General features: G+C 42.3%; 1 protein-coding gene across 5 annotated transcripts; it reads right to left on the reverse strand.

The window, feature by feature from the left end:
* Positions 1–1,262: 1,262 nt before the first annotated feature.
* On the reverse strand, positions 1,263–16,524 carry LOC118319213 (long-chain-fatty-acid--CoA ligase 1-like). 5 transcript variants are annotated; one of them, XM_035649415.2, is made up of 22 exons: positions 16,065–16,147; positions 12,250–12,585; positions 10,865–11,300; positions 10,003–10,117; positions 9,414–9,478; positions 8,853–8,954; positions 8,623–8,722; positions 8,336–8,511; positions 8,010–8,042; positions 7,709–7,760; positions 7,370–7,443; positions 6,897–6,974; positions 6,657–6,791; positions 6,348–6,482; positions 5,908–6,003; positions 5,340–5,412; positions 5,135–5,223; positions 4,925–5,041; positions 4,152–4,295; positions 3,652–3,756; positions 2,161–2,232; positions 1,263–2,039 (listed from the first exon to the last, which is right to left on the reverse strand). In XM_035649415.2, the coding sequence occupies exons 3-22, from the start codon at positions 11,057–11,059 to the stop codon at positions 1,899–1,901; spliced, it is 2,097 nt and encodes a 698-aa protein (XP_035505308.1). In that variant the 5' UTR covers positions 11,060–11,300; positions 12,250–12,585; positions 16,065–16,147; the 3' UTR covers positions 1,263–1,898. The 5 variants fall into 5 exon arrangements, with proteins under 5 accessions (XP_035505308.1, XP_035505309.1, XP_047190203.1 ...); XM_035649416.2 differs by lacking the exon at positions 12,250–12,585 and having other exon boundaries at positions 16,065–16,524; XM_047334247.1 differs by lacking the exon at positions 16,065–16,147 and having other exon boundaries at positions 12,250–16,056.
* Between the last annotated feature and the right edge of the window lie 236 nt (positions 16,525–16,760).

Raw genomic sequence — 16,760 nt, forward strand, 5'->3', positions numbered from 1 at the left:
ATATGGCATGCGCACAGCTAGATACTCAATGGATATTTATACGGAAGATTTGTAAATATATTAAAAAAGCAAACACCCTGAGCAGGGTCGCGTACATTTCGGTCCTACGGAAAGAGCTCGGGCTCATAATACCTTGTGATCGTAAAAGAAAAAAATAATGGGAACAAAGTAGTTCTGATAATAATTTGCAGTGAACTTAATACATTAAAACGTACAAATCCCCTGGAGTGGAAATATAACAGGATAACTGTTTTCCACAGCCACCATGAAGCAAATGACATGAGACCACACAGCTCTTTGCATCACTATTAATTAACGATAAAGTTTTATTTTAAGGATGATTTCAAGATGAAATAGCGAGACCACAGTTAAAAGTACTTCCATGAAAAAAAGAACAGGAACATTCAAGACTATTTCACGGAGGTTGCGAAGCATATTAAGAAATTTATCTTTTCACCGTAACACAAAATACATGGAATAATTCAAGACAGCAGATTCCTAATGCCTCGATGAGTCAGAGGAGAGCCATTCAAAGAAAAAAATTATGTAAAGGAATATTAAATTACATTTGGAAATATAAAGGGGAATAAATTAAAAGTAAGTGTGGAAATATGAAATATAACAAAATATTTGTGTTTTTCTTATACTCCATATAACAAAGACACAGGTATAAAAATAAATAAAAACTGCATTGAAAAACTCTATTCGTCAAAATATATGCAGAAATAAGTGTGAAATTATTAATTTCTTTTATTATTTGTCATATATTTTAAAAATGTATTTATTCTTTTATTTCTCTTAAAATGTTCCACATATTTATTTAATCTTTTTTTCCCGATATACCTCATATTTCCACATTTATTTTCCTATTCTTTTACACAATACTTCTTGTTTACGGCACTCCTATGTCTCCATGAATCTCCTCTGTTCCAGTTGCCAACATAAATAAATACATTTTTCTTGTCCTGAGTTGCTTTTGTACCTGACTTCCCCGTGTTTTGAATATGGCTCACTCCCAGGGTCTGAAAAGTACCCGAGCTTATTCATGAAAAGATTTAAGGATCCAACAGAAACAATCTTGTTATCCATTATGGATTTCAACTTTTACAACTGAACAAGCATAGTATAACAAAATCACGAAATCTGACAACTTTAACATTACATCACTGAAATGTTAAAGTTAAAGAGGGTGAAGTCATCACTACGACCCTCAGTGAACCAATTTCAGTGGACTGTCTTCCCTCTTCATCCTTTAAGTTAAAGTGTGTGTGTGTGTGTGTGTGTGTACTTGTCTTTTTTTTTTTTCTTTCAAAACCATCGTCGTGAGGACATTTGCGTTATGTCAATGAGTGCCCTCACAACTATAGAGAGACAAGTGTGTGTGTGTGTGTGGTACGATACATGGTTCATGAGGCAAAATTCCTGAGATATCTGACGCTACAGAGCAGAAGTGTTTCCCTTTAAAATGCCTCATTGGAGACGATTACATAAATGATCATAATCAATAATTATATTCGATTATAATCAATGCATTATCACAAAATGTGTACTTCACAGAGCTTCGGCATAGCTTATTAATTTTTAAATATAAAATCTACCCTGGCCCTCAGAGGTTTTCTGCTCTGTGCCATGGGTCCTACAAGTTATTTTATTTTGTTCAAAATGCTCTGATTCAAGTTTCATTAAAAGATACATAACATCCTTTTCCTGCCGTTTCTAGTGTTCCTGGCCCTGAGGACTCAGCAGGTCGATGAGTCGTTTGGCCTGAGAAAACCTCTTTGTTTACTTCCCTGTGTGCTGTGGCTTATACTCCTCTCTTTTCTTTTCTCTTCATCTAAAACAACCTCTTTTAGAGCTCTTGTATCTGCTCTTGCACCTCGCTCTCCGGCCCTCCCCTCCTACATCGTGATCCCAGCGTACAGCTCCTCTATCTGGGATCTGAAGTGCTGCCGCAAACAGTTCCTCTTGGCCTTCAACGTTGGGGTGAGCAGGCCGTTCTCGATCGAGAACAGCTCGGAGTGGATGTGGATGGCCCTCGCCTAGAGGACAAAACACAAGATGCCATGTTGTGTTAGAGAATATTAAGGTTTCACCTCCAAGAGTTTGTCAGGATGCTAGACTGATACAGATATTTCCAATCTTAGCCAATTCATGATGTACCTGCTCAAAAGACTTGAGGCCTCCTTCCTTCCCCAGCCGCAGCATGTCCTCCAAGATGGCTGCTTTGACTTCCTGTGCAGACGGGGTGAAAAAGAGATACGAGAGAATGATATAACAAGTTGTTTCGCTCGACACGCACCACGTGGGCGATAATTGAAAAGGGCAATCTATATTTATTTATATACCACTATTTGTAGTAAGTATAAAACCTGGAATTTCACCGAACTGTCTCAGATGTAAAACTCATTTCGGTACCGGGCCACATTGCCTTTGGGAAATGCAATAAGATCCACATATTTTGGAAAGTCAATTTTGCGCGAACATCAGTACGGCATCAGGTAAGCAGGTGTCAGCAAATCCGCTTGTGTGTCTCCTTGGAGTTATTCCTCATGCTCTCAAACAATACAAGGACATGGTTTGATCCCTTTTAATGGTGGCAAGGAAAGCAATTATGGTGAAGTGAGTTGGAGATGACCCCCCCTTCTATCTCCACAATGAAGTCACGGGACTCTGGAGTAGTAACGTTCGAAAAATTGGGATGTTCGATAAAAAAAATGGAAGAGACTTCTGGAGTGACATGGCAATTAAATATGACCTATACCGTCCTCGAATGGACAACAGTTGTGATCTGATGGTTGGAGAGCTAAATCCATGCACCAAGAACTAGACAATTTTCTGAGTAATGTTCGGTTTTTTATTTTACTGTACTTTTTTAGTGGCATTCTCTGTGAAATCTCAATAAAAATGTATTTAAAAAACTTTACAATACAACACCACAAACTGATTGAAAACTACATACTACAATAGTACTTGTGGCAGAATTGTTATACATTAGATTTAATTTTACTGTACAAGTGTATGTATTATCCCCTGCTTTATAGCAGTAGATCCCAACCTTTTATGACTGATGTTTCCCCACAGCTTGGCCATTTAAAATTCATTTTTACAAGTGGGTAATTTTACCATCATGTATTTCACACACAACAACATAGTAAGTCTGGAATCGACAGTGTTTGAGCAAAGTAGTTTTGTTTACGTTTGCATTACTACCGTTCGCACTTGAATTGGCAAAAGCAGTTTTGACATCTCTGCATGCTCTGCGACACATTTAAAAACTCAGCTTGTTACCGCCTGTGGTATTCATGTGATACACTGCACTTTCCCTGCATTTAAACAAGGCGAGGGGCTGAACTGGTGGAAGTGTTTTGTTTCATGGGCCAAAGACAGTGAAAAAGGATCCTGGGAGTTCAGTTGAAGGAATGGTCCTTGCATGCACACTGGCATTAGCTTGACTGGCTGATGCCCCCTCTTACTGGATGACGGCGGATTATGTTGTAGCCCAAAAATTATCCAGGTTAAACTTTGTTTTTGCCACATTTTTTTGACGGAGTGTTGTTTAAAAACCTTTTTAGGAATCACTGCTGTATGTGAATAGACTTAAACTGTACGTACGCAGTCTGAATACTGGAACTAAACTCAGCAAAGTATTACCTCTCTGCCACATAGCTCCTGGTAGCTGCCCTCCAATCTGAGGGTCTTCTTAGTCCAGCCAGACAGGAAGTCATGGTCAGGGACCACCACTGCTACCAGACATGCCTGGAGAAAGACACAATACATACGAGTTACATACAGTGGGGATTTTTAGAATGACTGAACTTGTTTATAACAAAGTGTTGGTTGAAGGTTGTTCTATCCCACAGAGAGATTTCAGAAGTTACACTAAAGGGAACGGGGGTCAGAAGGAACAAGGAGAAACTTTGTGGGCCTAACATTTTGCTCAGTGACAGTTCAACCGGGATTAAATCTCACACACACACAGAGAGAGAGAGAGAGAGAGAGAGAGAGAGAGAGAGAGAGAGAGAGAGAGAGAGAGAGAGAGAGAGAGAGAGAGAGAGGAGAGAGAGAGAGAAGAGAGAGAGAGAGAGAGAGAGAGAGAGAGAGAGAGAGAGAGAGAGAGAGAGAGAGAGAGAGAGAGAATTTCCTCTGCCCACCTGCAGGCTGTCTCCATGCACAAAGACCTGTGCCACTGCATCACTCCTCAGGTAGATTGTCTCGATCTTTTCAGGAGCGATGTACTCCCCCTGTGCCAGCTTAAAGATGTGCTTCTTCCTGTCCACAATCCTCAGCGTGCCATTCTGGGAAACACATTCACAGAATTAATGTCTGCTCACATAAAATAAAAGAAAAGATGTCAACAGGACTGTCGACTATGACGGAGTATTTGGTCCACATTGAGGGGAAAAAATGAAAGTGAGACTTTGAGAATAAAGTCGTAATATCATAAGAAAAAAGTCATAAATTTATGAGAATAAAGTCAGCAACCCAGGACACAGGCGTGAGCCTTGTCAAAGTCCTGATACTGATGATAAGGTGGTGCTGACGTGCCAAAAGATGAAGTATCTCCTTATTTGAGAAACCTAGACTGAAGTACAGCTTCACAAAGTTTCTCCACATACCTCATTTTAACACATGGGACAGCTCTTCTGACATTTCTTCACTCAAATAACAGAGACCACATTTACAACATTATTCACAAAATATTTTGACTTTACTCTGGTATTCCATAACATTTTTACTTCATTCTCTTAAAAATTACGACTTTATTCTCATAAATGTCTCTCAAAGTCATTTCTCAATGTGGCCCTTAAACTCCGTCGCAGTCAACAGCTACATGTGATGATCTTTGGTTGAAGTAGATATGTGTGTATGTGTGGAGCTCAGTTGAACAAAGTGAAGTTGACATAACAAACACACACACACACACCGGAAGCCATTTTCCAATGTCTCCAGTGTGAACCCAGCCCTCTGCGTCGATAGTCTCGGCGGTCTTCGCTGGGTCCTTCAGATAGCCCTGGAACACGTTGGCACCCTTCACACACACCTAAAAACCAACAAGATACACAGTTATGAATTACATTTCATATGTGTATATATGAAAATGAATAATAAATAAAACATTGTCTTTGTCTTTCACCTCTCCCTCTCCGTTTACGGCCAGATAGTTCATCTCAGGGACGTCCACCAGTTTGATTGAGTTACAGGGCAGAGGAGCTCCCACGTGACCTGGCGACATGAGGTCAAGTTTAGTCCTCGTTCTGCCGACTCATCAGTCAAGTCCTCCCCTCGACAAGGCTATACGTCTCGTGGGTTACGAAGAAAAGAACAAACAACAAACTTACCTGCACTCCAGTCCCCGGGGAGGTTCATCGTGCAGCCGGCGGTACACTCGGTTTGTCCATAGCCTTCATAGAACTGAGAACAAGAACACACTGTGATTATTTTGATGCCGCAAAAAGAAATATACCAAGGCACTCTTGATGTGGAAAAATTTAAAAGCCTTAAGTAGTGTGGCTGAAGCATGGCAAAGATTAAAACTTTTTTAAAAAAGCACCTACATGTTGCTGCCTTCATCAGTGACTCATTCTGATGACTGTCAGAGTGCCGCAACGCTTAGGTGATATATTTCCTTTTTTTTGCATCAAAATTAGGACCTCTGTGCCAAAGAGCACCTTGTGGGATGTTTCACACATATACTTCTAAACTTTTAAAAAAAACTAAGGAACGTAGATAATTATCTCTGTTGGTACAAACAGAAGAATATGCGATGTAGAACCTATTACGAACTTAGAGGGATGGTGAATGAGATCCGATGGCACAATTTCTACATATTACCTGTTGTGATACGTCACATAATTCAAGAGAGGTGACACAGGACAACACGTGAAACACAGAGTTTGTGTATGTTACCTGACAGCCTATTGCAGCTCTGAGGAAAGTGAGGACAGTGGGGGAGATGGGAGCAGCTCCCGTGAACATGAGACGGACGCGCCCTCCGAGGCTGGCCTGCAGAGGGCAGCACGCTTCATTAATACTCCAAAAGGGGAAAAAAACAGATGCAGAGATGCCAGCAGAGGCGTGTCATCTGTGCCAACTGTTACAACTGTTGAACTATATGGTATGAACAGCAAATCACACTCACAGTACAGTCTCGCACCAGGGATTTGGATTGACAACTAAACTTCTTGCCACGTTACTCTCAGGACAGAACAAAATTACCGTTAGCTAGAAATGTGAACGTGCACTTTATAAATTCAATGTATCCAACACCCCTTGTTAAAAAAAACTAAAACAATCCTGGACATGTCCAGTGCTGTAGCAGGAGCTTTTATTGAGCCGGTTCTTTGTACCTGGACCTTCCCAAAGATCAGTCGATCCCAGATACTGTCTCTCCTCACGATGCCTTTCATTAGCTCCGCCTCCTTCCTCCTGTAGGCAAACCCCAGCAGCCAGCGCTTCAGAGAGGTGTTGGCCTGCCCAAAGATCTACAAACACATGCAGAGAACACACACCTTAGTTAGAAGAAACAGCATCAGCACCATCATCAGGCATCCCTAGGTTAAAATGTCAATATGAGGAGCATCGGAGATTCAGCAGCAGGTGCACTGCCTTCATTCCGACCCAACACTCCTGCTCACGACGTGGTTGTGCCCACCTACCTTATCATACATTCTGTTTAGGAGTCTGGGCACCACGGGAAACACCGTTGGCCTCAGAGTGTTCAGGTCATCCGTCAGCCGACGAATATCTCCCTGGAAAAAGCCAATGCTGGCTCCGTGTACAATCATCACTCCCTGGCGGCACAGGGGAAAGTTGAGAGTGCGTGATTAAAGAGAGGTTGTGTCAATGCAGACTTATCTCAAACAAAGGGGCGACAAATGGAACTAGGAGAAACATACCTGTGTCACTCTCTCAAACATGTGAGCCAAGGGCAGGAAGGATATATGGACATCACTGTCGCTAAACAAACAGTGACGCTAAAAACACATTCACACACACACACACACACGTGGACAGGGACACACACGATTCAGACAGACGGAGAGAGAAAAAAGTCAGTGTCGCTGCTTGTACCTCCACCACTCTCTCAAACATGTGGGCCAGAGGCAGAAAAGACAGCATGACATCGTCCGAGGTGGTCCGATTGTACGACTGCAGAGAAGAGCATAGAGTTCATCAAGGGCCCTCGCCTGTCTTCAAACAGGGCGGTGGTACCTCTGGATGTGTCGATGCAAGGCGTCAGACTAATGATTAAGATATCTTCTGAATTCAATAGTTCTAAAAAGGTTGCAGAGGATCTTAACTGTTGTCCCACTGTGACTTTAACTGTGTACAAACACAGTTTTCACAAGTTTACGTCGGCCCCCCTCACCTCTGTGAGTTTGATGAAGGCTGAGCAGTTGGACACAATATTCCCATGTGTCAACATAGCTCCCTTTGGATCTCCTGGAAGTGAAAAAACACACACACACACACACACACACACACACACACACACACACACACACACACACACACACACACACACACACACACACACACACACACACACACACACACACACACACACACACACACACACACACACACACACACACACACACACACACACACACACACACCTTTAGAAGGAAAGCATATTCATACGATACATTTTGGATATTGGCGTAAATAAAACGACGGTGAAACAATTCACCACGTGGTGTCACACCTGTTGTTCCGCTGGTGAAGCAGATGACGGCCATGTCCTCAGGCTGTGGAGGCTGGAGGAATGAGGAGGTGTCAGTGGTCAAACAGTGCCAAAAATAACACAAACGACCTAACCGTCTTTTAAACATTGACAGCTAAGAGATCAATCAACGACTGTAACTAATATGCTAACCTCTGCAAAATAAGATTGTGAACGTACGTCTACGTACTACGTCTGTTTTTGTATGCTTCTTGCTGTCTAAAATTCAATAATAAAAAAAGTGTTTTAAAGAAAAAAAGAGGTCACTGTGTGCAGTACTTACCACTGGTTGGTGATGGTTGGCCTTCCCAATAGCCTGCATAACAAGAAGTACTCATTATTACAGTCAATAAGGATGGAATAAAACGACAAAGAAGATGAGGGCAAGAAAACAAGCAAGAAAACATACGATTTTAAATAACGAAAAAATAGAAAAAAGACAACAAAGCAGAAAAACAAATGTGTTTTTATCCAAATTCTTTTTTTTATAAAATTACCATGATATTTCCATAATAAAAACAGGAACGAAACAATGAATCTGAATATGAAAACGGTGAAAAAGTGAATGAGGAATTAAAGAAAGAGTGGTGTCGAAAGTTGCCTGCTGACCTCCATCTCCTGCAGGCTGAGGATGTGGATTCCAGCCTGCCGGCCCCTGGTGACCAGCTCGGCACTCGGCGTCTCCATGAGCACGATGGTTCTCACGTTGTGTTTCCTGTCCTTGGTACAGTCCAGGACCAGGTTGACTTTATCTGCCACGTCGCACACTATTGTGGAAATGCAAGCTGCCGGAAAAAAACCAAAACAATATCGAGCGATCGGGTGACGGGCAGGACTTCACTAACACAGACACGGACATATAAGGACACTGAAGTGTTCATGTTCCTGCGCTTTACCTTTGTCTAAGATGTAGGAGATGGCTTCTGTTCCCAGTGTGTCATACAGAGGGACTGACACCAGAGAGTAGGTGTAACATGCCAGCTCAGAGATGGTCCACTAACACACACGCACAATGACACATTAAAACATTAAAAGTAACAGATGTAACATTGATATGATGATAAATAGATAAATTAAATAATTTAGCCAAAAAAAACCCCATCAACACTGATATTTGTGTCCGCACCTCAGGTCTGTTCTGAGAGAAGATGCCAATGTGGGGGTCGGTGGTCTTGGAGTGTCCTTTGTGAAGAAATGCTGAACCAAGATTCTCTGTTCGCTCCATTACCTAACACACACAAAAACACGTACGCGCGCACAATATTTCACCAAGCTGAATCAATATTTTGCTACCGGTCAATACATGATAACAGGATTTGTTTAATGTAAACACGCGATATGTAAGTATTGCTCTTACATTAAGTTGGGGTCTTACATTTTTTGCTAGACCTCGGACCCTTTGTTTGTGACGCAGGCCTTATGGTATGAATTTGTTGTGTTAAAAGCATAAGTTGAAAACTTGGCACATTCTCCAGGAGCAGTCCCCCGGACGACATAACTGCACTTGATGTGTAAAAATGGCCGAAGCGCCCCTTTAATTAATATTTCCACCCAAGAGGAAACACACTTCATCAAATATTTATGCAGCCCACAGAGGTCGTATTCCCTCCACCTGTCCACCGTACTGCCGTCCAGCTGGAGCCCGTATTTTTTTTTTACAAGGTGAGCTGCTGTTGTCGAGGGTTACCTCTCTGTAGGACATCCATTCATACGGCTGTTTGGGTTTCCTGGAGCCCAGACAGGGACCATTGTCTGGAGAATGGAAAAGGAGAGACACAGATGGCAGTAGGCAGAAGAGAAGAAGAAGAAAAAGAAAAACCAGAGAGAGAAATCTAAGTAAACAGCACTGTTTTTTTATCTTAATACACATCACACGTGCTGTAGTAACCCACACACTGCACCGTCCCATGGCGTATATTCTGCTTAAAAAACACATGCATTTTGGAAAAACACATGGTTGGCTGCAGCCGTAAAACTACAATGTTTATGGTTAGAGGTGCGATGCTGTGATGTGACCAGTGACGGCTGCCTACTCAAAAGGTCTAGTGTCCAGGCTAACGCGACAGAGCAACAGATGTGTTGTCTACTACTTTCAGCAAAAAGAATCAGCCTCCAGGAAATTAAAAGTTAAGAAATAAACTATAAAGTAAACAAACAAGCAAACTAAGCAGAGGGATATCATGCTGAGCGTAAAGGCACATACAGTTTAAACCCCTTGGTTTGTTTCTGATCAGCAGCAAAGCCGACAGGCAGAGGAGTGACTATTTGTGACTTACTGGAGATTCTGACTCCTCTGAGGAAGAACTCGTACAGCGTCCTTCCGTCGTCGTATACGTGCGTCAAGTGGCCGTTTCCGTTCTGAAGAACTGATCTGCGCTCAAAGTCTTTGCCCTGATAAGAGAAACATGCGTGAAATTATGTTATTGATCCTGCAACAATTGCAAACGTCACATTGAGTCTCTTGACTGTGCTACAATTAAATGAAGTTGCAGTATGACGATTGCTTTGACCTTATCGCGTGACTTTAAAAATATTTTTAAAAATTGCAATTATGTGAGATGTAGAGCAAATTGAAAACCTGCTGTAACAGAAAAAATGCAGGCTACTGTCCTATGAAAAAAATTGTGATGTTGGAATCATGAATTACTGCAGAAAATGCATAATCATCAACCAGCCTGCAGAAAATACTGGTTATAACCCAATCAATCTTCATAAACTCTAAATTCAATTGCATTTAATCAGCAACAGCTCAGTTATGTATCATTAGTCATGCACAGATCGGTGCATTAGAGCTGCAACAGTTAATTGATTAGTAATCGACTATTAAATTAATCAACAACTATTTTGATCATCGATTAATCGGTTCAAGTAGTTTTACTGGAAAAGAGTCAAAATTCTCTGCTTTCCGCTTCTTAAATGTGAATATGTTCTGGTTTCTCCTCTATGACAGCAAACTGAATAACTTTGGTGTGTGGACAAAACAAAATCTCATCTTGCAGTTTTGGGAAACACGATCAACATTTTCCACTTTTTTATGCAATTTTATGGACCAACTACATATTATAACTTAAGCACATCTAAACCAGCGTCAGTCTCTGATACCTGACCCTGACAGGTACCTGCACTTAAAACACTCACCGGAACCTCAACTGACTGCATGTGGAGGTCGCAGACTGACGGGAGGGTCGCGGGTCGCGTTGCCAGGTAGTAAGCCGTCGCGGCGGCAACAGCCCCCACGCCAACAAACACTGGGGTGGGGACACTCCGGATGTACTGACCAACGTCGTCCATATCTGGCAACCTCAGCCTCTGAAAGGTGTCCGGGCTCAGCATGATGCTGCTGCTGCTGCTGCTGCTGGAGGGGGGGGGGGCTGTTTGTGTGGTTGAGTGGAGTATAGGATTTGTGTGTGTGTTTGTGTGTGTTTTTGTCAGAGGAATTCCAGGCTGGAACAGTGGTTGCAGGGTGATTTTGATATCAGCGAGCACTCTCTGCCAGCCCCTGAGGAGAGGTGGAGCAACAGATAACTGCCCTGAGGTGGAGGAGTGTGAGGACGGATGCAAGCCAGCAGAGGGCCTAAAGAGAGAGAGAGGGGGAGAGGGGACGGGGCAGACATTGGTTCCACAACAACACCAAGACTCTCCAGACATGCTAATGGCTCTGCAAAGCTGCATCTATACACATGCTTCTGTTTAGCGGGGAAATATTCACCAGAGTTTATTGAGTTTAATGTAGCCTACAGCTCGCCGAGCTGCAAATCATCACTAAACCCGTCGTACAGATGAGGCTGATCAGTTTCGGGCGAGTATTTGGTTGTAAAACCAAAGCAAAAGCAAATTAAAAGGCTCAAGATGAAAAATCTAGAGAGCGTGGATGGCTGAGCGTGGACCTTACACTCTAGCAGGTGTAAAGTGTAAGGTTCCCATGGCGTGTGCGCCTTTCACAGCTGGGGCGAAGGTTGTAACACACACACACACACACACACACACACACACACACACACACACACACACACACACACACACACACACACACACACACACACACACACACACACACACACACACACACACACACACACACACACACACACACACGGTGACTGATTAGAGGGGGGGTTAAGAATAAACAGATTAAAAACAGAGTCTGAGACGACGACCTTAGGCCAAGATTCAAAGTTAGAGATAATATTGTGTGGGGGGGGGTTGTTGGGTGGTACATGTTGTTAACTGGTAGTGAGTTAAAGAGGGGGAATAACTTCTAACTTAAAAATCACTGATCAGACCTTTTTAAATTAAGAATCACTATCTAAGAATCACCGGCTGATTATACTTGACTCCTTATTCTGATATTGACACCTTCACTGTAACAACATGTCCACTGTGTAAAAGCACAATTTATCAATTTCAATTTATCAATATCAAAGACTTTCCAGAGTTTTCAACACACTACACGGAGGGATGACAGAATCTCCACTCCCTGTTAAGCACCACCCATGTGCCATGTGAATTCCCCCACCACTCACCGGGAAACGGACAGCAGCCAGGTGAGACGAAAGGTGCTCCTCTCGCAGCTGAGCGTCCAATGCGAGTGGCGCTGTGCTCACTGCAGCTGCAGCAAACCTCCACACACCGGGATGATGCGCTGATATATGACCGGCACGAAACACTCCCACTGATTCTCTTCCAAGGTGATGTAGTAACCTCTGCTAATCGACCAATCTAAGGTCGGACCGGCTCCGGGGGCGGCCCGGCTGACCCAAAGACTTGATGTAAACAATCAATCGCCTTATCCATAGACAAGATCAATGTGGAGGTTGGTGGTTGGCTCCATGAGAAACACAGCTTCCCTGACCGAGCGCCTTGAAAAAGCAAACGGGTTACAGCAGCAGCAGCAGCAGCTCAGTCCGCTCACCTTTCCCCCAGTGACCCGTGAGTCGTGACCCTGCGTGTGGTCAGCTGAGATGATGAGATGGAGTCAGATAAAAGCTGATCAGGGGGAAAAAGTGTAGAGTAGAGCCGCTGTGCTGTTTACTCACTGACATGTGGCATATGCTAGAATATCTTTCAGGCTGGGGCAAGTGTTTACAATAAAATAACATCCCAACAGCTCATTAAAATGGCATATATGGTACGGTAGCGCTCCACATTGCTTGCTTTGCCTGACCGACAGTGCAGAACCTTAAGACATTCAGTTTATTGTCATATAAGACTAAATAAAAGACGCTGTTTAGTTGTGTGGTGTTCTGTTTGACAGATAGTTTGAATAACCAATAATCAAAAATGTTTGTTTTTTTTGTCTATTGACTAATCTTTGATTCAGCTAATTGTTTCAGCTCTGAATACATTGGTGTGTACAATCAAACACTGCAGAGCTGCAACAGTTAATCGATAGGTAAATCAACTGCTAAATTTGTCATCTGCTATTTTGATACTCGATTAATCGGTTCAGGTAGTTTTTATGAGAAAAGAAAGGCTAAATTCTCTGATTTCAACTTCTTAAATGTGAATATTTTCTGGTTTCTTTGCTCAGTAAACTGAATATGTTTTGTGTGGACAAAACAAAACATCATCTTGGGGTCATGGGAAAGACGACTGACATTTTCGCCCAGTTTATGTCATTTTATGAACCAAACAACTAAGAAAATAATTGGCAGATTAATCGATAATGAAAATAACCGTAAGTTGCAGCCCTAAAACAGTGTCAAGATTTTGTTGAGGCTTACTGAAGAGGCTGCCCGGCACGTGTGTCGAACCAGCTGTGAATGTAAATGTATGACACGTACCATGTAGAATCATACTCATATCTCAGCTCAATCAGTCACTGACAGATTACCGTAACGCAATCAGCAGTGAGTGAGTGAATGAGATACAAAGGGAACAATTTTGATTCAATTCTCTGTTGTTATCTTATGCAACAGTGAAAACTGCCTCAAGGGAACTTTTAGAGCCTCGGTTGACTGTACCGGGACTGTATCTCAAAAATGTTGCTGTAGTTTAATCAATTGACAATTTGTTTGGTAATATGCACAACTAAAGCACAATCGAAAAATAATAAAATTACTGAATATTTTAGGCCCAGTTTTGTAAAGGTGTTCTGTAAAAATCAAGTGTTCATACCTTTATTATTTCAGTTAATACGTTACCAAGGTAAAGTTTCTTCTAAGGTAATATTCATTCAGGGATTTGGCATGGCTGTACTGTATCTGAATATGATCATGCCAGTGAAGGGGTTTGAACTTTTTTGTCATCCAAAAACAAAAGAGGCTACTACATAATGGTGCAAAGAAACCAAGTACTTTAACTCAAGTATGTATCACAAAAGCGAGAGCTGAGGCTGACACCTTCCTTGCGCTGGAACTGTTTGGTGGGCCAACTGGCCAATCAGAGTAGGCTGGGCTTCATTGGGACGGAGGGGCCTTAAAGAGAAAAGGAGCTAAAACCCAGTGTTTCAGAATGAGGCTGGAAAGAGGCGCTGCAGGAATGGACAGTGTGAGGAAACGGATGTGTTTACTGCACATTAGAGCATGTAAACCTTTTCAAGTCATAACCCAAATAGAAATTATGAACCTGAATATAAGTCTCATGTCTCCTTTAGTGACAGTGAACTTCAGTGTGGTCCGCAGTCACCAGATGCGAATACAATAGACAAACCTTTTGGGTGCGATAGAACAGCATGAATGTGCAGCCGATCATGTCGAGCAGACTCTCTGAGGAAATCTTCTAACAACTAGTGGAGTCAATGCCACAAAGAACTGAAGTTGCGCTAACAGCAAAGGGAGGAACTAGGCAGGATCATTCTGGTCTTCCGACTTCCTAATAAAGTGCTCCCTCAGTTACTGATACTTGTAAAAGTACATTTCGAATTTATGTTATTAACATTACTGAATACTAAGAGAAGGCTTCTAACACCAGTCAAACTTCATGAGAATACGCATATTCAAGTACCATATTCAGTACAGAACTTTGGATATTAACAAATCAGGTCCAACTCATGTACTGTAGGATATGTCAAGAATCACCCAAGTGGCCCGACTAAGCAGCCCACCGCTTGACCTGCTCCAAACTGAAAGTGAAGGAAGTCAAGTCAAGTGAGCTTCTATGGCATCGGACATCAACGTTTTGTAGGAACACATGTATTAGGATTAGGGGTCGACCGATTCCGTTTATATGATTATTGGTATCGGCCATTTTCTAAGCCGATAAGATCATTTCATTTTAAAATGTTGTACTTTGGCGCTGATGCAGCCGCAGTCACTTCTCTCTGAACTTTGTTGTTCAACTTCATAATAAAGCTGCGGATAGCTCCCTTCACGCTCTTTGTTAAGGTCATGCTGAAAGGTTCTGTGAATTAAACGTATGCTTTAAGGCCTTTTCAGCAAAGTCGTCTGTTAAGAGTCTGTAGTATTCAAAATGTTGACGCCTTTTGACATCTCTTTTTTTCTGCATTCAAATATCGGTCACCGCTTGGATGAGTAATAATCGGTATCGGCCCAGAAAAAGCCATATCGGTCGACCCTAATCAGGATTATAGTCAAAAATGTATTGTAACCATCTATCTTTCGTCTATGTTGCCCATGCATGTTTCACCATTGGGTGCATGGTTTCTTTTTTTTTTGCAAGCATGTGATCCAATTAAATGTTCAACCTGGGCTTACCGAGGCTCTGGAGTGGCGTGGTGTGGTTTAACAAGCGCCCCCCAGAGAGAGGGGTGGGTGGGGCTATAGTCGAGGGGATGTCCGCCCAATGAAAGTAGGGTGGGTTCATGGACGTCAGCCAATCAGAGGCGAGTCACCTTTCACCTCAAAACCTGCAAGTGTGCTCCATACAGCCATGACTACATCCCGGGAGACCTATGTATCCACCTGCCTGTCAGCTGCTCTGCACAACCACTCTGACCGACCGTTATAGTAACGTAAAGTAACGTCACGTAAACGACAATGAACCTCCGACGGAAACAATTGCAACAACTTGCCAAGAGCCATTTTCAATAAAGCCACTCACCCCTCAACTATAACGACCGTGCAGCCTAGAGACTGGAGTGTGTAATGGATGAATGAGAATGAAAGACTAGAAACCATATCAATGGTATAGTTTTTGAGAACAGGACACTTGATGTGTGAACTTATAAGTTGCGTAGGACAACACAATTAGGAAAAGCGTGTTTTTTGCGCTAACAAGACATCAAACCAACACACGCGGCTCTCAGCACCACTCAAGTCGACACAATTACTTGTTCACGCGATACCTGCACACGTTTGCTCAGCACGCAGTATACCGACTACTTTTGTGTCCAATATTAATAAACCAAAAACAAAAGTATGTTGTAAGCTTCCCCCACCTGTTCACGGCGGTTCTCTCTCCCCGGTTTCTTGTTACTACTGACCGCCACGCGCAGCCAATTGTAGTGTTGGGGGGAAAAACCCCACGACTTCCGGATAACGGTTTTCCAAAATAAAACCCATGTTATAGACAGGAGCAACACTTTCTTTGGAATAAAACCATGCTGGAGCTACTTAGTAATTAAAGTGCATCTCGGGTGATTCGTAAGTCAAGTGAAACATAACCGTATTCTATCCCAGATTGTGTTCTGATTGCGTAACGATTTTATGATCCTTTTTTTTTACACTCAATTTTGAAGTCTAATTGTCTGATTTCCGGTCATCACAGAATCCATATAATATTAAAGTTCCGAGTAACAATACAGTGGGTATGAGGATGTCTTCCAATTGCTTAAACATTGATGGATTAATTATGGACTAAACTTGATTTTTGGCTCCAACTCAGAAAAATACATTAATTTCAGCAAATGTTAGAGTGCGTCACTGAATGTTCCCTGTCACTCACATCCAGACGTTTTTTGCTCACAAGCCCTAATAAATCCCTATATTTTACTTATATCGGACGGAAGGTATTAGATGTGATAAAAAAAAACACACTTTGTATGTGCATGGTTATAATAACAACCTCCAACAAAAATACAACAAATGAAGTGAAACACTTCTAAAAACATAGGAGAAAAAGAACAATGCATCAT

The sequence above is a fragment of the Scophthalmus maximus genome, chromosome 9 (genome assembly GCF_022379125.1).
Source record: "Scophthalmus maximus strain ysfricsl-2021 chromosome 9, ASM2237912v1, whole genome shotgun sequence".
Classification (NCBI taxonomy): Eukaryota; Metazoa; Chordata; class Actinopteri; order Pleuronectiformes; family Scophthalmidae; genus Scophthalmus; species Scophthalmus maximus.